This window comes from Leptidea sinapis, chromosome Z, assembly GCF_905404315.1.
Source record: "Leptidea sinapis chromosome Z, ilLepSina1.1, whole genome shotgun sequence".
Classification (NCBI taxonomy): Eukaryota; Metazoa; Arthropoda; class Insecta; order Lepidoptera; family Pieridae; genus Leptidea; species Leptidea sinapis.
Window position 1 is genome coordinate 24,446,408 of NC_066312.1, and position 27,113 is coordinate 24,473,520.

The window sequence follows — 27,113 nt, forward strand, 5'->3', positions numbered from 1 at the left end:
TATATCTCGTAAAAAATATAATCATAAATAATATATAATATTAGCTTTTGTATATTGAGATACATAAGTCTATTTCGAACAGAGAGACGATGTCTTTGTAGTCATGGTTGAGTGAGTGGACCACGTCAGTCCAGTAGTCGCGGCGTTGCTCACTATCTTGCACTTGTATGTTCATCTGCTTCAACCCTGAGAATGAATAAACACGAGTCTTGTTTATTACATGTAAGAATGAATTACTGGTATATAATATATCTTATCATGTGATATAGGTGGCACGAAAGACGCCAATAGAAATGGAACAATATTGTGACACTATTGTACCCTAGAGAAAGGAAAAAGAAAAAGGGCAGACCACAGGAAAGATGCGATAATGACATTAAGAAAGTAGCAGGAGTAACACGGAATAAACTGGATCAAAATAGGCAGGAATGGAAAAGGTTGGAGGTGGCCTATGCCGGCAAAGAGACCTACAAAAAATATATTTGTATATCTGCATTCTTATTGTATAGTTATTAATATTTTGTAAATAGATACTAAATTATCACAATAAAGGGCTTTATTATTATTATTGTATATTATATAGGATATTACTTACTAATCGAAAAATATACTAATATTAAGATGTATTTAATTACACTTTTACTGTATTTCGATTTCTGTAAGCCTCCTTTTGTCTCAAATCATTCGTTGGAAACCTTTGATGTACTTTAGATTACTTGTCAAAAAATATAAATAAAAATGTATCCAAGTTGTGTGTCATTTCCAAAAAAAGGCAATTATTGCTTACAAAAAATGCTCGTTTATTAGTATTATATATATATGTCGCAGGGAAATGAGGATACCAGGGATTTCACGAAATCTCTAGGGATACCACGAATCACGGTGGATGTCGAATATTCATGTTTATTACGTCTTTTTACTTTTTTAAATGCGGACGTGATATTGGGCGATCTTATATGAAGTGAAAAATAACATTAAAGATTAGTTATTTGTGCAACTGTTGTGTAATAAGGGGTATTAAAACACGAATGTGTATCTCACGAGGCGAAGCCGAGTGTGATAATAGTATCACATGAGTGTTTTAATACGTAATTATCAACAGTTGCATACAAGACTTTATCTACACCCAGAATTTGAATCCTCTAAAAGATTCAGAAACTGTTAGCTTACTGCTAACATTAAAACAGCAAGTCCTAGTAGTAACCTAATATCATCCATTACTGATTCTATGCAAATAAACTAAGTATTAATGAAATAATTATTTATTTTAGTAGTAATTTACATTTTGCATAGAGAAATAATTAAAATTCACTTGAATATTATGTTCTTTTGCAGCGTTTAAAATAAATCGCTCAATTTTTGTAAACAAAACAATAAAAATATCGAAGAAAAATGGCGGGGATTCAAATAACCTACTTTTTTTTTTCGGCGCGCGACTTTGCGCGCGGTAGTGTGGAACGCGCGTAAACGAAAACGTTCTTTTTTTGAAATTCATACACATACCACGCATCGAGCAATAAGAATGTGGCTGTCTGTTAAAACTCTTTGAGCATGAAGGGATTGAAAAAAAAATAGGAGTGTTGTTATGAAATTCAGTACAACATTACAACACTCTTTTGGATGATGTAATGGTTATTAGAACATTGGGTGTTTTAATGTTGTCAATAAGCTAACTGTTTCAGATTCTTTAATAGACGATTTAAAGCATGGGTGTAGATAAAAATATTAATTGACGCTTAGTAAACATAACTGAACATTATGTACGTTGGTACGCACGCGCGGGTTAGACATTAAACTGAAAGGTGGACAAGTCATGGTATGAGCATAGCACGAGCAGGTGGCTAAGTACCAAATATAATTACATTGTTAGATCGAGAATTGAGTACCGATCATCTTAGATATATCTTTACCAGTCATACCTATTAAACATACATGCATAGTTTTACTACTACAACTAACAATCATTCAACTCGACCGAAGCACTACATAACCGTACTTTTTTATAGGTTTTAAAAATTGATTCCGGTAGACTTATTATAATTTTATTGTTGAATAAAAAAATACACACTGTATGTGACACCGCACGCTACAATATTAAGTGTTCGTCGTAGATCCATTTCTTCAACGAGTCCAATATAATGAAGTCTGACCAGACTGGGAATAAGCTCCACAATACGCCGAATCGGGAACACGACCCCGCGCCATTGATGAATACTTAATGTCACTGAAAAATTAACATTCATGACTATACACTACTATATATATACTACTATACATACTATACACTAGCGTAGTCTACATGCTAGAGAGCGAGAGAGAAGCGTCTGTAGAGGAAATATAGTAAGATAGAAAAGGAAAGCGAATCTATTTTAACTGTAGCTAATTTTGATTTACAAGTCACAAAAAGTCAGACAGACACCCAGTTTTCTTGAATCTTTGACATTTAAACATTCATAAAATATTCATAATATTCTTTTGTAGATACATAAATTAACGTACACATTATATGCTCATTTACAAAGGAAAAAAAATACCAAAAGAGGTTTCAATCATTTGAGAATGTAACGAGCACATTTATGAAGTGTTGTGGTGCATAAAAAGTTTATTCCACATTTAAAATTAAGACAGAATTTAACAAAAATTGCAGTAAAAGGGGATGTAAATACTAAGTAATAAGAGGCGGGATAGAACGAGCGATATCAAGAGACTGGTTCCGTCATTAGAAGGCCTGGGTCTGGAAGAAAACCATGCACAGAAGTTTGAGATGACCGATTCCTCGTAAACCAGGCACTGAGAAATCGCAAATCTTCCTCACCTCAATCTCTTACCTAAAACGGACTCTAGAGGAAGTAAGCAAACCAGCTTATGGAATGTCAGTAGGAGGCTTCTCGCTGCCATTATTTGCAGTCGCCTTGCAGCCAGTGGCCTAAAGCTAAATTACTCCGCGAGCACAGAGTTGCTCGACTTAGCTTCGTTCGAAATTGTGCGACGTGAACTCTAAAGGACTGGGGTAGAGTATTATCCTCGGATGAAGCCAGAATATCACTATATAATGAAGGCGGAAGTCGGTGAGTACTGCTTTGAAGAAATAACCCTTATGGTGGTGGCTCAGTTATGTTTTGGGAAACGATTAATGTATTGGACCGTACGGAGTTAGTCTTCATAGAATACGGCACTTTGAATGCACACCGGTACATATCAGAAGTCTAAATTCCTAACGTATTATCCTAACCTATTAACGCATTAACAAATTTTTAAAGAAAATTTGATTTTTATGGACGATAACGGACGCGATCAACTTTCTGGCGATGTGGAAGCATAAAATCAAGATTTAGGGATCGGCTAGCTCGAAGTCCCGACATCAATCCCATAGAGAACATTTGGGATGTTCTAAAACGAAGAGTAAGATCCACTGATCTTACTCTTCGTTTTTGCGGAGCGAGCTACACTTAGCCCGCTCCGCAAAACACCAGGAAGCTAAGGAATGTAATAGCTTCGCAGTGGGACCGAATTCCACAAGAAACAATTAAGAACAGCATCGATAGCATGCCCGGACGATTACAAGCTGTCATATTAGCAAGAGCGTGTCACACTCGATATTAAACTTTTATTTTTATGTTAAAACTTATGCCCTGCCCTTAAACCCTGCTTTATTATTTAATGAACCCAACTAGCTGTTCAGACTCTGAGATCATCTTTCATTAATTCCATCAAAATGTAATGACGAAATTGAGTGTAACTACTTTTTGCTTATTTATTGAAAGTATAATGATGATACAAGCTACTTAGAATTATGAAATATTCTGAAAATGCCAGTGAAACAGGCTACTTACATAGGTGCTCGTTTTTTTAACAAAAGAGTGTATACCTAGAGCATGGTGTGAAACTCACGATAGTTGGGTATGTATTTTGGTCCCTTAGTGTTGAGTGATCACCGCCGTCCACATTCTCTTGCAACACCAGAGGAATCACAGGAGCGTTAACGCCCCTTAAGGAAAATGTTTTTTTGGAATGCGTTTTTTTTTTTATTATATATATCTCTGGACTATCCCCGGAAACACCGCACAAGGAAGCTCATTACACAGCTTTGTGCTATGTGAAGAAAAATTTTTCACATTGAAAAGAATAATTTGTATATTACAATTTCTTTTGCAAAAAGAATTTTTCGTAGTAGTTATTAAAATGGTACATATTGTACAACCTAGATTAAATAATCTTATATTATAGTGTTGCATGAACTTGAAATTCGCCTCACAACACAATATTTTGAATCAATTTGTTATTTGTTGATCTGTAAGAAAGTGTAATAAATACGCAACACATGGTTAGTGCGCGAACGCACGGATTAAATATTAAAACGGCGCGCGGAAGTAGGAAACAGTCAAGTCGCCATAAACCTATTAAGTGCAAGTGTAAGAGTAAACTCGAAGGGTTCCGTGCCATCAAACAAGATAATATCGTATATTCGCTATATACTCGTATAAGATTATAAGTAGCATCGTTAAAGAATTTCTTCTTTCGACTTTCATGACACTCACTGTCTAATCGTGTTGGTCAGATACAGATCGCTGACAAACAGACGCGCGGACGGAGATTTATTAATAGAGTTATGTTATGACTAGTATTATAATTTGTCCTTCCATCCTATAAAGGTATCACGATGTGCAAAAGGGATTCTTATGATAGTTGGTAGGCTTTACGAGAACATTTTTGAAGTAGATAATTAGTAAACTGATTTATATAGATTTTTTTTAATGAACATAAGGGGCAAGGTGAGCAGGACGTTCAGCTGATAATTGATACGCTCTGCCGCTTAGGATTCTCGAAGAATTTTTGAGCGGCACTACAACTGCGCTCGTCGTCTTGAGACTTAATATCTTAATATTAAGTCTCATTTGCCCAGTAATTTCACTAATGGCGCCCTTCAGGCCGAAACACAATAATGCTTACATATTACTGCTTCACGGCAGAAATAGGTGCCGTTGTGGTACCCATAATCTAGCCGGCATCCTGTTCAAAGGAGCCTCCCACTGCTAAATAGTTACAACAGCAGTGGTAGTGTGTACAATAAAAGTTGTGTAGCAGAACATAAAACGTCTTACCGAGTGTATCTGCATATCTCCAAGCGATATGCCTTACGAAACTTGTGAGGTCTGAATCCTGTCGCTGGGAGTACTTCAGGTCGATGCCGTATTGTAGATGAGTCTCTCTGAGTGGTATACTTGGTGATATGAAGCGACGTAGGTTGTCGTAGTCACGAATACGAACTAAATGCATAAAAAATGAAGCAGTAGGAATACACAATAGAGTTGCTCAGTTTCTAAGTACAACTTGTACATTTGAGCTCAAAAAGAGTTGAATGGATAATAATTAATATATATTATGAAGGTAAATATACAACGTTCGTGCCGGTAAAAGTCGAAAGCGAGCCCTGATCTGATCAATAATAATATATACATAATATGTATATATATAAATAAACTACATTAAATGGGGCGACACCCTATCTAGTGGCTACAGACACGATTGCGGTGTGAGACAATGAGGGTTGACTTCTCCTGATCTGTTCAATCTTTACATCAACGATTTGATCGTCGAACTCAGGAGGGCCAGAATAGGCTGTCATGTGGGAAATATATGCATCAATAATTTAAGTTACGCTGATGATATGGTCCTGCTGAGTCCGTCGATCAAAGGGTTACGTAAATTAATATCAATATGCGAAAATTATGCTGACAGTCATGGATTGAAGTATAATGTTAATAAAACCGTTTTGTTGGTATTTAAATCTGGAAAGGGTCCAGAAAATATTCCTGGGGTATATCTGAATGAGAAAAGTGTAAAAATTGTAAATCAATTCAAATATTTAGGTCATATCTTAACGGAAGATCTGAAAGACGACTGCGATATTGAGAGGGAGCGAAGGGCGCTCTCGGTACGTAGCAACATGATAGCACGAAGGTTTGCAAAGTGCAGCAATGAGGTGATAACAACACTATTTAAAACTTATTGCCTATGTATGTACACCTGCCAACTGTGGTGTAATTATTCAAACAAGATCTTAAGTTCACTAAGAGTGCAAGAGCAAGAGCTCTTCTGAAACTTCCAAGGTATTGCAGTGCTGCAAGTATGTTTGCGAGAGCGAGAGTGCCCGACTTCTTCGCAATAATTCGCACAAGAATTGCTTCTTTTTGGGATCGAATGAGACGCTCCACCAACGGAATTCTGATGACTGTCTCTAACAATATACATAATAACGATATTTTCAAAAGATGGATGGACATCCATCTTAATAAAAATAGAAAATAAGATATTTAATATAAGTAAGTAATTTGTAATTTATTTAATTTTTTTTTTGTATGGTTAGTTAATTGGATTTAGTTGTAATTAAATTGTAATTTTGATTTTAATTTGTATTTTCTATGGGTTATGCCTGAAATAAATGATTATTATTATTATTATATATTATATCCAGTAAAATAAAGATCAATGGAACGCCACTGATATCAATTTAAACTATCGAACGATAAACGTTAACGACTGCAATTGTATTTCTTTGAATATCAAATCATTGCAATATAAATTAAAATCAGCAACCAATAGGAATGTCAAATCCGTTATTGAGACTGGTATTATCATGATATTGATGACTTGTGTCTTGTCAAATCATATTTGACAATTTCAGTGGCCTTTGCCAATAAAGACTGTGTCACACTTTCGTCTCAGTCACAATTCACGAAGTTTTTTACAAATCGAATTAAAAATCGATAACCAATTCCTGAAAAGATGACTCAGAGTCATTCTAAAACTGGGGCTTGAATAAATAACATATTCAATATAATATAATTGCTATTTAAAGCAAGGGGGAGGGCCTGGCAGTTAGCCTGGATATAGCGAAGGCCTTTGTTCGTGTATAGCACAAGGCACTCCTCTCAAAACTTCCATCATTTGGGCTTCCCGAGAGTTTATGCAAGTTCCTCACTGGGCGGAGCATACAGGTCGTTGTCGACGGCTATTGCTCGAATCCGAAGCCCGTGAACGCTGGAGTGCCCCAAGGCTGTGTGCTATCACCCACGCTGTTTCTTCTGCATATCAATGATATGTTGGACACCTCCAACATACATTGTTACGCAAACGACAGCACCATATAATTAATATCAGCATCATCAATGGCATATATCCTGATAAACTTAAACCAATTATAATTAAGCCATTACACAAAAAAGGCAAAAAAGACGATTTAAGAAACTATCGACCAATTGCCCTAACTTCAATCATGTCAAAAATATTTGACAAAATCATTTATCAGTCAATATACTCATTTTTAGAAAAGAACAAAGTTCTTGTTCCACAACAAAAAGGGGTTGGAAAAAACTACACCACAAACATGGGATTTTATGAAACACGTGGTCACAAATATAGATAAACGAATGCCAGTTTGTGCACTATATATAGACATGACAAAGGCATTTGATTTTGTTGATCATGCGATACTGTTAAAAAAACTGGAATAATATGGACTACGTGGGAACGTCCACAGTCTAATACAAACATACCTTGCCAACAGGAAACAGATAACGCACATTACTAAGCTAAGCCCACGTAGTAAAAATGGAAAAAACTAGTAGTTCTCGAGAACGTGAAATTACATACGGTGTACCCCAAGGAAGCGTGCTAGGCCCTTTATTGTTTTTGTTATATATAAACGACTTGCCCTCAAATATACCATATCCTACGATTTTATTTGCAGATGACAGTACTATAGTTATTAAAGGTGACAGCCTGCAACAACTTGAAGTAAATATAAATGATGCTCTAGCAAGGACACTACACTGGCTTAACATTAATAATTTGCAAGCAAACCTACAGAAAACTAAAGTTATGATCTTTAGTTTGCGAGACCAAAAATCACACCTCAAAAAATTAACGTCACATACAATGACTGAGTTGTAGAAAGTGTCGAAACAACAAAATTTGTAGGACTTCAATTTAATTTACTGTCAATGTTAACATTGGCAGTAAATTAAATTGGAAGGCACATGCAATAGAACTTAGTAAGAAAATAAGTAAATTCTCGTACGCACTTCATGAGCTTTCAAAAGTCGCTCATAGACAAACTGTTCTGACAGCGTATCATGGATTTGTTGTATCCAACTTACGTTACGGCATAATTTTCTGGGGAAACTCATGCGAAAAAGATATAATTTTTAAAGCCCAAAAGAGCTGCATTAGGTCAATGTGTAGTCTTAAAATAAGGGATAGTTGTAAACCCTTCTTTAACCAACATAAAATTCTTACTTTGACCTCACTATATATCTATGAAATAGCATTATTTGTAAAAACTAACCCTGATACATTTGTCAGAACATCTCAAATCCACAATATTAATTTGAGAAGCAAGGTAGATTACGTTTACATGGCAGCAACACAGCTTCGATGTACAATAGTGTTCTTGAAATGGCGCCGAGAATATTTAACAAGATACCTACAACTATCACAGAACTTAAGTTGACGTGTTTTAAAAAGAAACTATTTAATGTGCTAGTGACAAAATCGTACTATTCCATAAAAGACTTCTTTTCAGATACAACACTAAATTAACATTTTTTAAATATTATATTACTTAATTTAATTTCTTTATACCAATTTCACTTGTTATATGTTATTTCAAAATATTCAATTATTGATATGTACATCAATTAACTGTCATTGTGTATAAATATATTTGTTTGACTTGTTATTAATTACTATTTGTACGCCACAGCGTGCGGGCAAGGAATGGAGAACTTTTATTGTGATTTGAAACATCTATGTATACCCATGACTACAAATAAATGATCTTATCTTATCTGGTGATGCCGTATACACGGGCCATGCCTGTCTCTCGGGAAATCATCGACCATTGCCGTGAAAAACTTGTGTTTTCTATCGAGTCCTCATTCGAGAAGGTCGCGGAATGGGGTAAATTGTACCTTGTCCAATTTAACCATTTGACAACACTTCCCTTAAAGCCTCGCCTAGTATCGGAATACTGGGTCTCGAAATCTGGAGCGAGCGAATTCCGTGGCCATCTGGTGTTGCAAGAGAATGTGGGCGGCGGTGATCACTTACCACCAGGTGACCCGTAGGCTCGTTTGTACTCCTATTCCATAAAAAAAACTCATTCATTTAAAGAAAGGAAATAAATGCTGGCTGTCCTATTTGTCTCGTCAGGAAATATTCTGCAAGACATTTTTACGAATCTTAGTATAACTTATTTCAAGCAGCTGTACCATTTTAATGAATTTATCTAATAGATACAGAAACACAGAATGTCAACTAACAGAAGGCCATAAACACGTAGAGATCAGGACAAGCAATTGTAACGCGTCTCCACGCTGTATCTGGGATGCAGTACCCTCCAACACCAAGAGTTGCATCGGTCAGACCCGGAATCTGATCTTCACGACATATTAACTAAAATAATTTGAGGATTTCGAGTTAGCTTGAAATTATAAATACTATAGTAAATCTAACGAAGTTATTAAGTTTTCGTAGCAGAATCACTTTTTGTATTTGTTTTCCATCAGCGAAGAGGCACGCATTTCAACATTGGTTGACACCCTAACTTTACATAATCAACACACCGTAATCGAGACCTATTATTAGTTTATAGATAATCAAACTGACAAACGCATTTTATGGTTTAACATTTATGAACGTTGGTTCGTTGAGCTGGCGGAATTATCTAACACTAGTAGAAAAGTATATCACGCCAATTACTGTCTCTTTTGTTGTCCTCCTCGTCAATAATTCCGATATGTATGCCACCATAATTCAAACTTTAATCGTCAATTGATAGATTGTGGCTAAAGAGGATTTTACAAAAGGCACGTTACATGCCTATTGTAAAATCCTCAGTAGGTACATACAGCATGAACTTATCTAATCTTTTAGTGGCTAATACGCGATTTTTCAAGATTTATTTGAACCGGAAAGGCTACTGACGAAACTCATTCCATAATTCAGTTAAGGGTTCCTTTAATATTTTAATTTTTAATTCCTTTAAGAATCACACTGTGAAAATTTAATCTATAATTTGGCATTTCTCATCCAGAAAGCAAGCAGGCTGCTGGTCTAAAATGTCAGTCACAAACAAGTTGAGAAGAAAATTTCTAGTCTGAAAATCAACTTAATCAAAAGAATTTTCTAAAATATAGTTTGACATTAACAAATTGCTCAATTTACTTGTAAACGAAAGTGAGGTCTTCGGAGAACCGCTAGGAGAGTCATAATGGCTGCACCACTCCCATCAGCAATGTGCGAGTACTCGAGAGCCAAGACTCGAAGATTTCGGAGCTCAGCAAGGCTTCGCAGAAAGCACTGACGGGTTTCGGGACGGGGTATGAACTGGCCGCTTCCTGGTGGTAATTTTATAATAATGTGTTTAGTTTGAAGGGCGCCGTAGCTACTGAAATTACTGGGCTAAAGAGATTTTGTAAATGCGATGCTGGTCAGAATTATAGGTTCAATTAAGAACCCAGATCGTCTTACTCATGTCAGCACTGTCTATATGGCCGTATGGGACTAACATTGTCGTTGTGTAAGTATGATACGGCGCGCGGTTATTTTACGCAGTTCGTCAATAACTTCTGGCATACAAATGGTCGTGTACCAGTCACTATTAACGGTACGACGATTCTCTAAAGGAACAGTAGCCACGTGTCCAGTTTTATTAAAAAAAGAAGCAATCATCCGCTTAGATGCACGCGAGCCAAAACCAACCAAAGTTGGTTCTGGCTCAACTTGAAAGACTCATACCCTCGATTGCTGCTTTGTTTTGTGATCATACCAATAAATCCATGTTTCGTCACCTGTTACTATGTCCCACACCAAATTTGACGCCCCTTCGTTGAATCTGGTAAGTGTGGCATTGCACCAAGTGATGCGATCCGTTTTTTGAGACATGGTCAAATTGTGTGGAACCCACCGCGAGCATAGCTTTCTCACATCCAAATGTTTGTGTAGAATTGATTGTATTTGACTCATGCCTATGTCTAAGGATGCCCAAATTTCAGGAAAGGTCACATGCCTGTTCTTTTATTTGTTCACTGCGGTGGACGGGCGACCATCACGTTATTCGTCACTGAGATAGACACGACCGTGCTTGAATTCCACAAACCAGCTATAAATAGTCGTCCGGCATGGTGATTCGCCAAAAGCAGATTGAAGCCGAGTGAGGCTCTGCTGAACTGTCAAATTACACTTAAAATCGTAGAAAATCATACTACGAAAATTTTCCCGAGTTAAATCCATGTTAATGACACGCAATTTTTAAAATTGCACCACAATGTAAAATAAATTGACAGTCAGATAAAAAAAACTGCATTCTGTCTACAGAATGAAATGAAAATTTTATAGAACTCTTTAGCTGTAGTTCCATTTTCAAATGATGTAATTACTTTTAAATATTTTTTATGTAACTGGCCAGTTCCGGAAACTTTAAAGTGCGCCCTATGTGTTAAACGAATAGAAGGAAATGGAGTATCATGCGAATGACAAAATATAACTTTTCTGAAATAAATAATAAGTACTTATACAAATCTAATTTATACCAAATATTATTGACGATGCGGGATGGATAATGGATGGATAATATAAAAAGTACTTATATTCCTTAATGTATACCCATATTTGTTATGTGAACAGGTTTCTGTTTCTATGTTATTTGTTCAACGAACTTAATAATTTTTAGATCTGCTAGTCAGATTTGAACTATTCTTTTCTATGTCAAATTATATATTTATAAGGAATATAATAGTGTTTAGGCTGCATTTTGTGCTTGACCGACGGTCAGCGCTGACGTCGGTCAAGCGTAGCCCATACCCGCTGACCATGTTCCGTTTAGTGCTCAGCTGACAGCAAACTTGATTGCTGTGTACAATTGTGAAGAAAAATGAATCCATTTTAAACCTATTTATTATGTGCGTCCAACTTCAGCAAACGATTACGGAATAAAAGACGGGGAAAAAATCATGTTTACCCAATTATTAAAAAGCGGCAATTTGAATAAAAAATGTATACAAAAAATATACTCGATATCTCCAGAACACGAATTTTCGATGATGATGTACACACGCGCGTCATTCGGTCACTCGGTCAACGAAGCACTGAATGCACTCATTTATCGCCATTGCGCGTCAGCGGACCGACATATTACGTCGGACTGACGAGCTCGACCGTCGATTCTCGTCAGTGCGAGCTCTATGCGCGTAGCAATTTATCAGCGCTGGACTGAACGCTCTCGTATGTTTTCATAGTTATAGCTACGTTCGACCGACGTCAGCGCTGACGGTCGGTCAAGCTCTAAACGCAGCCTTAGTATTAGGTTGCACCTTGCCTATTGATTCTTTTGAAGTCAGTTTCAAGCTCGGACGATTATGCGCGAGCCAGCAGTAAAAATTAAAAAATTAATACTATGGTCTATACTAATATAATGTATTGATCAATCATGGTACATCTTCATTCTAAATAAAGTCTGGAATACCAGATACCTATGTCGATAATATATGTAAATTACAACAGGTGTTGTTACCTTGTGTTTTGATATTAAAACTAAAAACTAAAAAAACAAAAAAATCAATTAACAATATATACTCTGATTTCAAACACATCATTAGTTAGCTAAAGTTGCAAGTTCACCGTCAATATTATCTTTGGGTTTAGGTGTATGCGCTGTGGGCAATATGCAAGTTGCTGTACTATTTTCAATTTTACGATACTGGAAATTAGGAAGCTTCTTTCTCGCTTCTTCGACAGTCACACGCAACCGGTCCGCACCAACCAGAGGACCAGTAAGAGCCTCGTCCTGGCATTCAATGATGAGATCTCTCAGCTCACTATCACCCATAGGAGCGATAGCCTGATCCGCCTTTTCCGAATGCCTTTTAAGGTCATTATCAATACGTAACAATAGTTCCTTGCTAGAATTTGTACGCCAAGGTCTTTTGGGGTCTGGTCCGGTTAGAGCTAAGCTGCCTGTGATTTCCTTTTTGGCACTACAACAAATAATATAAATTGGTTTGATATCGATATACTATATTGGCTTAGCTTATATGGTTATAAATAATGAAATTATTCGAAGGAGCAGATAATAATAATATGTATTTTAATCAGCAAGCGCATAGCGTGGCTTGACTTTTGTGTTAATGTGGTGAGCTAGAACATATTGTGTTTTATGAACAATATGTCTTACCTCTCCTGAAGCTAGTAAGACCAAAGTTGGGTACAGTATTATTTATGTGGTTACAACAGGATCCCAGAAAAATATTTGTGTACCTGGTACTATTTAGAAAGACATTAATTTAAACGATACTCCACACTTTCAGAATGGATTGGTCGAATGTTAGGAATAAAATTAATTTTAATGATTTGAAAATCACTCCTCACTGAGTTTCTTACACCCATGTCACATTTTCTTCTAATGGTGATTCGATTTATGAAGTTCAAGAAATCCTTTTTTAATGAAAATTCTAATATTTTCATCCAAAATAGGGTATGAAACCACTTATTGAACGTAAAAACTATAACCCATTCTAAAAAGAAAGACTGAAATAAAATGCCTTAGACCTGAGTAGAATTGAGGGCGCGAGAAACTCAAAGGGCTCCTTTTTAATAAATTTGCGTAACTATCAAATTTATGAATATTGATCTCAAAAAAAAAAAGTTTTTAAAGAATTGATTCGCTCCATTCGCAATCTGTGGTATCATTAAGAACGCTTCGGAAAAGGTCGAACTTTAATGAGTGAGTTTACAGCTTACAGCAAAGTGATGCAACAAAAATAGTAAAACGTTCTGACTTATTGTAGTAAGAAAAACTAAAAATATGGCTGAAATCCAGCGCTGCATGCTGCATTATTATTATTAGTTGAAAAAACACACAAGAATTATAGAGTACAGTAAAGATGATGATGACAAATGTAGTACATGTAAACAATGTAAAAAAATAAAAGTATCGTGCTAACATTAAATGACCAACACGATGAAGACAAATGTTATATATAACAGACGCATGACGCATGGACGAGCCACTACGTCCCTCCACCATATTAAAAAAAAATCCACCACCCAGCTATGCCCGCAGCAATGACATTCAAGCGAGCATGACAAAATTAATATCAGAGTCGCGGTGTGTTGCCTTGGGTCTATTTGCAATACCTAACAACTTAGTAGTGTCTGTATTGACAAGATGGTTTCGCATAATATTCAGTGACCCATTCATTTCACTGTTTTTCATACAATTTATGGCTGTATGGTCTTACCCTCTGCCTGTCCTAATATTTTACGAAGAAACCGAAATCATTTCATAACAGTTTTTAGCCTCCCGCCGCGATGTCAGCGCTCATGTAGTGTTTATTTACGTGATTTACCTGTTTTAGGTTAGAATTACTTTCGTTATTTTCTTGAAAACGGTGCATTACCTTGTAATAAGAGTGGTATCATTATAATCGTGGACTAAAGCTCTATCAACTACAATATTTTTTTACATCCAAATTCGTGCTACGGGATACTAAGTCCAACCCCTGATTAGATCCAGTGTAGTGGTTAGACTAATATATAAAAGCGCGAAGCCTTGATACTAAAATTTAAGAGCTTACCGTCTGCTTTCCACAACAAGTGCCCTCAGTTTTGCATCAATCTCGGCCAGTTGTACCTTGTCGACAACGTAAGGATTTTCATAGACCAGTTCCTCTAAAACTTCCTCATCAATATCGGTGCCAAACTTTTCAGAGAACTCTTTCACAAGAGGTGAACATTTTTCCGGCAATTTATCTTCACAAACTTCTAAATTGTGAAGTAATTTAGCTAACTTGCTTTTATCCTCGTCTGTTGTCATATTTATAAAACTGTATTAACAACTGTTTCCATGACAACCTTGTATGTGGCTCGTAATGTCAAAGACAGCATCAGCCATGACAACCACAATTTAACCACAAGTTACAATTTCACAAACACATTATTTACGATAGTTGTCTCGATCACACTTTGTATTTTTACATCAGAATTTTGTGTTGTTTATAAATGTATTGAGTTTAACGTAGGTAACATTTGAGTAGTTTGAAAAAAAGTCTCCCATGTAAACTCCTAAAGAACCAAGTAGGATTAAGCATGGTATCACTACACACGCTAGTTTCAAACATGGGATAAAAGCGAGCATAAATGGACCACAAATAAGCATTTTCAATGATTTTTTATAACTTACAATTTTATATAGTTTTATAACATTATGTTACAAATTTTGATATATGTAACAAAGGTGTTACGTAATAGAGCTTCATGACATAAGTGTTAACTTTTTTGTGTCGACTTTAAGTAGGTATTATCATAGAATAGAAAAATAATTATATGTATATTTAATCCTCTGTATACAATGAAGTTCTATACATAAAGACATTAATTGTCTATAAATAAAATAAAAGTACAAAAACATATTTGAAATAAGGCACATGCCACAAATTACACCATAATAAGGTTCGACTGTCATAATATCAATACACATAGAATAATAACGCTTAGAACGTGAGTAGGTCCGAGCGAAATGAAGCAGTTTCAATGTGGTCGTTTATGACCACATACGTTTCCCGCCGCGTCTGTGTCATTCTGTCAACTTCCAGGACAATCAGTGCACGAAATTTAATTGAAAAAGGACTTACTGTACAGTGAAAGGGTGTCACAAAGCGACTTATAATAAAAATTATTTTATGCAAATCATATTTCACACCTAAATACTAATACACAACTTGTAATTTAAGCTAATAAATAAAACAGCAAAATATTTTGTAAACAAACCAGACGCCATTAAAAAATATGTTGACAGCTATGAATGTACTACATATCCGAGTTCCTCCGCTGGGATAGCTTTTTGTGTTTATTAGTAAATATCTATTGATAGGAAGCTATAATGTACGACGCCACATGATGTTATAAGTATTCAAAGTCAAAATCAAATTATCTTAATTCAATTAGACTTAAACTAAGCGCTTTGAATAATCACTATAAATATTTATTTTAAATTACTGAATTGACCATAATATGTTCGGAAAAACGGATTAACGGCCACTATTTTTTACCGACATCAAAAAAGGAGGAGGTTCTCAATAAGGCGGTATGTTTTTGAAGTGAAACTTCTTTATCGACGTAAGAGATAAATTTTATAGCAAATCAATATTCGGTTACGCACCATTTTGTTTTTATTTAAATCGAAGATAACCACCGCGCAAAATTATGATTTCAATTCAAGATGGCTGCGGTGAAAAATTATTTTGGGGCTATGCGTATGCTTGGTGGTTATAATGATAGGCATCTTTCGGAAATTGTTGTGCCACATGGAACTAAAATCGTAGAAATGGTAAATAAGCGCAGCGGCCACCTTGGATTTAAAAAATGATGCCAAATTCGTTCTCTGTACCCTCGAGAACCTTGGATACGATATCCATAATAATGAAAACATAATTTTGCACGGCGGCTGTCATGGATTTCAAACATTATCCCAAATTCGTTCTCTGCACCCTAGAAAACCTTGGATATAGCTAGGAAAGGCGCCTCGCTTTTTCGTTTCATCGAATTTCAAAAAACAACGATTTTAAACAACTTTTTTACTTGCGCTTCAAAAATTGTTGCAACAATAATTAAATACGCGCTGTTTTTATTAAATTCTTAATTTATATTTTATTTCTTATTACATATAACGTAGTATTTCTTACGATTTACTAATTTAGGGAAATGTCTATTGACTTGCAACATTATTTGGTGCTTGTTGGCGAATGTAATTACGTGACGTTCACGCACACATTAATTATAATGTTACTTCTATATTGACAGGAACTATGAATGAAACTATCGTTCTGAGCGTTATTATTCTATGTCTATACATATCTGCGTTTACTCCAGTTGTTTAAAATATTGTTGGTCAATAGGCAGCACGTAAACACTTTTTCAGTTTAAGCTGCATATGTTGAATTGAGACCCGATTTGGACAGTGACATCAGTGGAGTAGCGGTTAGGTATTTTTTTAAACCCTGGCAAAAAACAAAGTTACTATAAGTTTTACGTTTACCAGTCTGTCTTTATTTTCTGATCAAGGTCTGTTCAGTCGGGGGTTTTTTACGTTTTTATCACACTCATATTATAAAGGCGAAAGTTTGTATGTTTATTTATTGCTTTGTGCGTATATTTGAAATGTATTTGGATTAAATAGACACACACTCAAATATATTAATTTTATTTACATAAATTAATTAGGTAAGCTGGTTATTAAAATGTTAAATTCCTTGGAATACATTAAATTTGTTATATTTTGTCATTGAGACTTGGACTTCTTTTGAAGGGTATCTCTTTAGCATTTACAGTGTAAGCGGACACCAACATATCTTTGTATGACAGCTTTTGTGTGCCAGTCTGGCGCAGCTCTCCAATAAACTTGAAAATGTATGAAATTGTTCTAAAAATAATGGCGGCAAACGCTGTCTCGCTCTAACATATATTCGACTCTTTTGTTTGTTTTGGTTTGAGTGTCACGTAACACGTTATTCATTCAAATTTTAAAATTCAAATTCAAAATCACTTTATTCATGTAGGTCACGGAAATGACACTTATGAATGTCAAAAAAATGTATTCTTTTTATTGAATCTACCGCTACTTCGTAAAGGGTTGAGCTAATGAGAAGAAGTAGCAAGACACTCATTGCCACTCTTTTAAATCAAGATTTTCATTCAAAATAAAAGTGACTGTTAACAATATTAACATGGTTAATTTTTTTTACTGGGTAACAGTTTAATAAACTGTTATAACTTTTAACAATTTGCGCTCTAAAATATTCGAGGTATTCTCTTGCTGTTTTATGGTATTTTTATTTAAATAAAATACTTTTTAAGGTTTTTGTTTAAATAAAAATACTTTTTTAATGGATTACAACGCGGGCATTTGTACTTTTAAAAAAAATTGTTGTCATAGTTACATTTGGAGGTTTTCTCTTGAAATAGATATTTTTTTAAATTTAATAAATAGGTATAACTTTTTAACTATAATATAAAAATAATTACCTTTATAAACAAATCTAATACAAAAATACAAATAACTATTTATTTTTGTTCTATTTCCATATAAATCGAATGACGACTACATGTTATTACCTAAAACCGATATATCAATGTTATATAAGAATACTAGCGGACCCGACAGACGTTGTTCTGTTATAAAAAAAAAACTCTTGCGGATGGAATTTCTTTAAATCCGTTCTTAGCTGATCTCTACTCGGCGAAAGGAATAAATCTACCAAATTTCAAGTCTCTAAGCCTTATGGTTCCAGAGATATCGTGATGAGTGACTATATACGTGGAAATCTCTTATATACATATATACATGCATGAGACGTTTGATTCTAAAAATATTATTCGTTTTCGTACAAGAAATGAAATGAAAATGAAAAATGAAATGGAAACAAAAATTTATTTGCACACTGTACATTGCACAAGACATTTGAGCCAGGTGTCATGGTGATTCGCCTGAGTTGTTGTATATGTAAAGATCAATGTTTTTGTACGTATCACTCAGGGTATATACCGATATTCACTGCGACCACTGTACAGAGTGACGTCAAATCAAAAATATTTGGGATTAAACTGTAGGTATTGTTTAAAAAACGTTAGCCACTCGAGTGGTTTTGACTGATAGCCTGATCAAAGTACTGCGAGTACCTTACCTCGAAAACGCCAGTGCTCACAGTAGAATATGGCGGCGATTTATGACGTCATATATTTACCTAGGGTTCTGCGGCAGTATACTTGCAGTCCATAACGGAACTAATTTTTCTATAGTGATAGCACTGTGCAGTGATCGCAGTGGATAGCGTAACATACCCTCAATGATATTTAAAAGTATAGATATGTTTCCTAGACAACATTCGGTGTTTATAAATGATACACTAACGCACACATGAATAATTTAACATTTCAATAGCACACTACATTAAGATTACACGTCAAAGAAGGATAGTAAATGCAATTATCGCAAGCGAAAAAGAGATAAATCTAATTTGCTAATTGCTACGTATTTGAACAAAAAATAAATAACAATTCATCAAATATGATTTAAGTTCATGTAGTAAAAGTTATAAAGTAGTAAAACTGCATTGTGTCACTGATTTTGTAAAAAAATAATTTTATATCGATTATAATATATAGCAACATCGAAGATATCAATTATATTCAAAACAAAATCGAAAAGTAAAACTTTTACAATTACGACAATTTTTACAATTTTACCAACGACGTATCCCAAAAAGTTTTATGTTTACACTAGCTGACCCGGCAAACGTTGTTTTGCCATATAAAGTATAATTCACGCGATAGTTTTATAAGTAATAAAATATTGCCTATATTATAGCCTGTACATCATTTTGTTCTATTGTCAATAGTTTTTGCAGCGCACGCAAAAATAGGTTTTCGATTTTACACCTTGTGTTATAAAAAAGCAATTTTATTACGGATCCCTAATTTTGAAAAAAAAAAACATACAGCCTATAGCCTTCCTCGATAAATGGACTACCCAACACTGAAAGCGCGTTCAAACAAACAAACAAACAAACAAACACTGCAGCTTTATAATATTAGTATAGATTTATTATTTTTTGTATCTTATATTATTTATGAATGTCGTTTAGTTGAGGGCTTATTACAATAAGATAATGGGAGAAGAAGAAAATGATCCATTGATTCGTCTACAGTTACCAAGGGATATACCGGAAGGGACAGTGTTACTGAAAAATAGGAGTTTTTTCAGTCGTAAGCATCAGCACTAACTGTTTACGTCCGCTACTTTACCTACCCTAAAACTTGTTTATGTAGTTTGATAGTTCGGCTACCTATATACGCACTTGTTTATTAAACATTATTACATTTCATATTACATTCACCGCCTTTTTTACATCATTTTCCAAAATATACTACCTCGATCATCCCGCAACAGACAGCATGAATATTTTGTCGTTTCTGTACGTTAATCTATGTCCGCACTCGAGACTCGAGTCTCGTTGTCATGACGATAAATAATGAAATCAAATAAAATTTTATCATTCATGATTTCTTAACTGTGGTATGTAATTCTATGATATTTTTTTTACTTTCGTATTTAGTGTATCTTCCCATAACACAAGACGACATTTTAATGTTATACCTATATCAAATTAAGCAATTCTGTCGACAACAAACGCGTGCGTACCGTTTTTGTATCGAAGACCAAAGGGACCAATTGTCTCCATTTAGGCGATTAATTTTCGGCGCGCTAGTGACTTATCTATCTCTTTTAACACTATAATATCATTGGTATCACTACTTATATACTAAAATAAAAATTATCTAAATCGGACTGGAAGAGATCCGTGGAAGAGTCCGAATTAGATAATTTTTAGTCTCTAGATAGAGATTAGCGGGCTTAAATAAAATACTAGTAAGTTATTGATTTGATGTTAGTTTAATAGAGAGGTTACCCACTCATAATGTCCTCATAATAATTATAGTTTTAAATAGTTGATCAAAACATGCGGTACAGTGCCATACACCTACATGTGACATTGACAGGACGTCAGTGTATGTCGTTCATGACAGACTTCGTTATTTTCCAAAAAAATACATACCAGTTATGTAACTATAATTGATGAGTAGAGGATTCTCATCTGGCAGCACGAATCTCCAGAGGAACAAGTACTTCAGTGAATGTGAGTTAAAGCAAGCTAACTGCTGTATCAGATGTACTCCTTCAACACGCTTGCTGCACAGGTTCTCCAGTGATACCAGCTCCAGGTTATCTTGAAAGCTAATTGATGATATGGTTGTTACTAACTTTCCTTATTTTTTTAGATTTCTTGTTACAAAAGGGCAAAATAAAACGATCTTCCATAGTACAAGATAATACTGTATTTTCAAATACTTTTGTAAAAAGAGTTTTATTTGTTTAAATTGCATGGCGGCGTTTTGAAATTCCAAATGGAATTTAGTAAAAAATTCGTTTTGTAAAAGTTCCATTAACTGCTCATAATATAAGCTACTTGTAAGGAAAAATCACATCAAAACTCGGTCCACTCACTTAAAAGATAAGCAGAAACAATAAGTTTTTAATTAAACTACAGTTATAAAAATTCAACTAATTAGGACTAAGCACGATTATAGAATAGCGTGTATAATTTCCATCAAGTTCTTTTTGAACTCTTTAGAATGCAAGTTTACACCAAGATTTATAAGATGCTCGCCAAAATACGCAAGTGAAAACTGCAATCAAATCGCTTTAATCATTTCTGAGCGCATTTCGCTTCATATTTTGATTACGTGCATAAGTAAATAGGGTATAAATTAGTAAACATAAATATATGTATATATAACAAAAATTGCAAATATTAATAAATTGTGAATCAACGTACTAAAAATAAAATTATTCATAAATATTCGGAAAAATTGTAATGAATAATCTTAAGAAATAATATGGAGTCTGCTTACGTATTCACACGCGCCCTAAGCGACTAATTGTAATAGAAATTAAATCCAATAACATGTTTATTTTTATTATACGAGTGTACAAGGTGCGTATTTAACCTTACCTTAGGTATCCTTACCTTAGTATATTCCCGAGAATTCTCAGAAAAGTCATTCGCTTAAACTTATCCAAACGATCCAATTTAATCAATTGATCGCTAATAATTAAGCGGTTTATCTGAACTTGTCTAGCTTCCATTTTCTGAAATCATAATATTAATATATATATTTAATAAAGATTAAAACGACTTTCAATTTATTTTCTAATATTAATTACGAAGAGGATATTCTGCAAAAATTTATCGATGAACCATAAACATTAACATTATCATTAACTATGCGAGAAGGTATATATCTAACAATGTCTACCATTATTTGATACTTTATAATCGTGTTGCAGAAAACGCACCTACGTATTACGTATAAATGTACGTAATACCATGTGTTTATTGATTGTTCTAGTCATTGACAATAAATACGTGGTATTAATGGTCATTTAGGCTGCATTTAGTGCTCTACCGACGTCACCGCTGACGTCGATCGAGCCTAGCACGTACCATACACGTAGACCATGTTCCGTGACCGATGCTCAGGTCACAGCGAAGCTTATGCTTGATTGCGCGTTTACTATTGCAAAGAAAAATGAATCAATTTTAAACCTTTCTTATACACGAGCGTACCGTCCCGTTGGTCGCCCGGTCAGCGACCAGCGTAGCACTGAAAGCACTCATTTATTGCCGTAGCGCGTCAGAGGACCAACGTACGTCGGATCGACGAGTTCGACCGACGATTTTCATTAGCTCGACCAAGCTTTACGCGCGTAGGAAATAATCAGCGCTGGCATAAACGCTTGCATATTATGTTTTCATAGATATAGCTACGCTCGGCCAACGTCAGCGATGACGGTAGGTCAAGCACTAAATGCAGCCTAAAGTAAAACTAAAAATCAATATTTATGACATACTTTGAGTGTTACTTCAACTGACATATAAAGTTCCTTTAGGTATAGTGTCGGTTGCAACTTTAGCGAGGTATTAGCCTTCCATAGGTGGCTACCAAATCGGGTGGGCATCCTCAAATTCGGGTACTGGAATGTAAAGAGGACCTTCTCGCAGTGAAGTTCTCCTACGAAGTACCGCTGTACGTCGTGGATTGACCAGAACTGGGGGTCTGTAGATCTGCCATCATTTATTTTAAAGTGGTTATTTTGTGGATAGTAGATTTCTTAAACTTAATGATAGAGAAATAAATACTATATCTATTATGACAGTGAACCTTGCTACCGGAAGAGGCACTTAAACAAGAAAAATACAATCTAATACAAATATGACTTGATAATATTTTATTACAGTGTCATAGCAGTGTGTTCTCTAGAGAAAGTCTGAAAGAATACCAGAACACACAAATATCTCGGCAATCGATTCAAAGAAAGGTCTGTACAAGCAGATATTAAGAACAAGATGCGTTAACGAGCTGAGGTCCGAGAAATCGTCATCGAATCTTCCCTCCCCAGGAAAAATTCTTTAGTATTCATGACATCGGTAGTCTACTCTGTAATCGCTCTTTGCTGCTGATGCTGATAATAGTGGCGATGACGGCGGAAAATAATTAAGGCATAATATGTAAGAATATTTCTATTTTTTTTATAGAAAGCATGTATTTACTGTGAGGTTTAATGACTAGTAACCTCGGTAACTCGGTGTAATGGTTTGTAAATGCCACAATAGCCTAGGATTCCACGCACATTATTGCAATTCTAAATGGTCTGTACTACTGTGTAGGATCTGGTAATTCATGCATATACACTCACTAGCTCATTATATGAGAGTTTCCTGTGGGCTTTCGTGAATAATGTGTAATTAAAAAACCTGAGAACATCATCGTCTGGCAATAGTCCATCTGCGCTCTGCACGTAGTACAGCCATATGTGAGGATCCTGGGTCCACTCGTCGATCTGGAGAATTTCAGGGAGTTTGTGCGTGATCCTTGGATCTATGCGCCACTTGACTTCGTCCAAGTGTCCTTCGATCTTAGTGCATTGACATTTATCTGCAATAAAAGTCGTTACGTCGTTTGAAATATTATACGATTGAAATAATTATTTATTTTGCGGCTTTGTGAAGTAAGAATGTTCTTATGGCCAGCTACTAACGTAAGCTCATGACCTGTTTTAAGTGGGCACCAGTGTGCGTGAGATACGTTGCCGAATATATGTATGCTCAAGATTAAAAAAGTTCAAAAAAGAAAACTGCATTCAAAGATTTCTTGAGAAAACGCACAGTTGTGGAATGCCAGTTATACTCATTATTTTTCAACAACACCTTTCGGGTGAAATTTCGCGGTTTGACATGATTTTGGTGGTGCAATTCGGGTGCGTTAGCAACTCTGTATAAATATCCGTGATATATGCGATGAATTGGGAGGATGAAAAGGAAGCACCCTCAGGGCCATAGAATTTAAAGAATTCGAGTGGCTCTTCGGTCATTATTCGCCGTGGGTTGGAAAGAAATGGCTTTGGTGTTATGGGATTTGGCCCAGATTCCTCGATATATTTACGTTGCTTTATGCCGTTCCACTAAGCGCTAGCTCTATTTCTTCTTTGTTCGCATAATTTCCTCCATCGGTCTATTTTTGAGAAATTGAGGGACATTTGCAGGCTCAAGGCAATGTTCACCAACTACTATCTCTCTATCTTTAATGTCTCTTCCGTGTTGTGTCCAAGTTGATACGGACACAACAGTGACTCTTAAAATTATTTTTTTGTTACGTCTAGTCGTTGACCAGTAAGCTATTTGGCCTTCAAATTTCAAAAAATTGCAGGTGAAACACTCTGTAAAAACTTTCCGTACGGGGCTTAACGTATATGGAGTTCAGAGTAGAAGCAGGAAATAGGATAAAATGTTAATACTTAGAATGCACGTTTTATCATGTTAATAATATCCAAATGATTTGAGGTTTCTTTAGTGATAATTCCGCCAATATTTTGTCTTTAAACAATTCGACACGTGTTTCGCCTCTACACGAGGCATACTCAGGACGTGTTGTCTCGCCAAAATCTGGCACGAGATTGAATCAAATGAGCCGAAAGCCGCTCTTTTACACCCTCGTTCCGTGAAATGACGCGCTGTGATTGGTCGGCTGTTGTGACTTATTACCCCCGGGAGAGATACGTAATAATGGTGAAGGAACTAAATTTGTTTGTTCATTCAATAATGTAAACATGTTATTTTTGTGTTTTATTATTTCTAATTGCTTTTTCAAGCAAATTCAAGCGAAATCCTTTTTCACATGTATGTAAAATATTAAAATTATTATTGTTTCCGAGTGTGTCCGGGGTCAATTAAATATTTCGCGAAGTGTGATTTTTCGGGATGATTATTCCTAAATGCGGCAATATGTTCCTTTAATCTAATTTCGAAATTTCGACCTGTTTGACCTATATAATATATCCCGTTACAAGTGCCACAACTTAGTTTATAAACACCGGATTTTTCGGAATTATTTAATCGATCTTTGCCATTACATATTCGATTGATATTGTGATTTGTTCGGAAGGAGACATTAATATTGTTTTTACTAAATATTTTAGCTATTTTATCTGATATTGGAACAATATTTATCAAACCACCCACGTCCTCTTGTAGAGGCGAAACAAGTGTCGAATTGTTTAAAGACAAAATATTGGCTGAATTAACACTAAAGAAAACTCAAATCATTTGGATAATTATGGATTTCCGCAAAGTAACGCCTACTTCAGTAAAAATGTTAATAATAGTCTTTTAAAGAGAAAAGAAGCTGCAGTAACACCTATTCAGTAAATGAGATGATTTAGATGTACATTGTATTCACGCATTTAAAGATTTTGTTTGATTGAAGTTTTAGCAGAGTTACTCTAAGGAATAAAGTATTTATTACAATATAAAACTATTGCTAAGTGATTAATATAGGTACTCATGATATGTTGTATATCATCCCATTGCTTCCATCCACCCATCGTATCCTCATGATAATATATCCATTTGCTAATGTAGAAGTACTTTATTTATACAATATAACATGATAACTTGATTTATTTTTAAAAATTCTAATAACACACCATAACGTTTGTATTATTGAGAACATAAATATTCCATAATTCCTTAATAAAAACAATAGGTACCTTGATTAGTCATTTTCAAGACGCTTTCCGCATATACATACAATTTTAATAGGTAACTAAAATTTAGAACAATGTTTATGTTATGATAGATACTTTTTCATTCCTATTTTCTGAAGCGCAATTAAAAGTATTGCTTAATGTAGTTTAAGAATATTTTCAATAATGTCTGTATGTAGGTAATGACGTTGATGTCATAAATATTTTGTCTGTTCAAAGAGTAGGTATGTTAGACTAGGTATATAGCGTATGTACCCGATCATGCGTGCAGCGTGACCAGAGACAAGAGGGTTTGATTTGTCAATGTGGGCGTTAACTAGTGGCTTATTATTCAAAATACTCTCAACTTTAAATAAGTGTCGCTGTCTGCTTACGACTTGTCAAATAAAATAAACGGTAACTTTTCCCTTTTCAATCTTGACGTGTTTCCGTAAGAGATGATCATCTCTCTCGCATTTTGTTTCAGGGTCGGATTTAGCGGAGGGCAACCTGGGCTATAGCACCGGGACTTTCACAAAAGATAGAGACTTCTTAAAATACATTTCAAAATCAGAATAGTAAACACTAGGAAACAACTTTTCTTTTGATATTTTTTTTTAGGTTCCGTTCGTTAACGCTAATATTTAATTTCAGATAATCCCGTAAGTCCGTCCAATCTATGGCTATGCCGGTGACTTTGATTCTCCTACGGATCTCATTTCGATTCCATCTCAAAGGTAAACTTCGAGCATAGTCCATGCTCCATGACCTTTCTTATCAGGCCTATAGTTAGCGACCAGCTCTGCATTCTGTAAGTTTTCACTGGCAACATACACAGGTTTAAAAACCTTCGTATTGAGTCACTGCTATTTTAAACCTCTTATCCACTTTATTAGGGCAAAAAATTAGACCTACGGATATTTCATGCATAGGATTGTCGTTTAAAAGAAATTCGTTCTTAATTCATCCTTAATTATACATTATTTGCTCAATCACGTAATGTAAGGATTCAGAAATCATATTTCAAGTTAGTAGCACCAGCGGTTATAGCTTTTTTATATGACGACCCATATAGCCGAATGGTTAGTGAACCTGACTACTAAGCTATAGGTCCCGGGTTCGAATCCCGGTAGGTGCAATCATTTATACGATGAATATGGATGTTTGTTTCCGAGTCATGAATGTTTATAAGTATTTATGTATGTTTAAGTAAGTATATTGTATTAAATATATCGTTGTCTTGTACCCATAGTACAGGCTATGCCTAGTTTGGGGCAAGATATCTCGATATATATATATCTAATCTCGAGCGATTGCCAATTTCGTGGTCATCTGGAAGGCAAAGCCAAATTGGCTTCAAAGAAACTGGGCGTCATTAATAGAGCACGGCAATACTTCAAGCCGGCCCACATTC

General features: G+C 35.1%; 1 protein-coding gene across 3 annotated transcripts; it reads right to left on the reverse strand.

Annotated features, from left to right (window-relative positions):
- On the reverse strand, positions 1–25,862 carry LOC126978727 (uncharacterized). 3 transcript variants are annotated; one of them, XM_050827761.1, is made up of 10 exons: positions 25,724–25,862; positions 23,433–23,613; positions 22,529–22,742; positions 21,645–21,766; positions 20,673–20,851; positions 10,228–10,400; positions 9,324–9,456; positions 5,103–5,267; positions 2,069–2,224; positions 1–186 (listed from the first exon to the last, which is right to left on the reverse strand). In XM_050827761.1, exons 1-10 carry the CDS (start codon positions 25,734–25,736, stop codon positions 41–43), a joined length of 1,482 nt encoding a protein of 493 aa, XP_050683718.1. In that variant the 5' UTR covers positions 25,737–25,862; the 3' UTR covers positions 1–40. The 3 variants fall into 3 exon arrangements, with proteins under 3 accessions (XP_050683718.1, XP_050683721.1, XP_050683720.1); XM_050827764.1 differs by lacking the exon at positions 2,069–2,224; XM_050827763.1 differs by lacking the exons at positions 20,673–20,851; positions 21,645–21,766; positions 22,529–22,742; positions 23,433–23,613; positions 25,724–25,862 and adding exons at positions 12,682–13,037; positions 14,637–15,310.
- Between the last annotated feature and the right edge of the window lie 1,251 nt (positions 25,863–27,113).

Excerpts from the sequence above, each read along its gene's own strand:
- LOC126978727 (XM_050827761.1), bottom strand. Across the intron at positions 21,767-22,528 it reads CAGTTGAAGTAACACTCAAA|AAAATGGAAGCTAGACAAGT; the intron begins GTATGTCATAAA and ends TTATGATTTCAG. Across the intron at positions 10,401-20,672 it reads CAATTATAGTTACATAACTG|GAAGCGGCCAGTTCATACCC; the intron begins GTATGTATTTTT and ends AATTACCACCAG.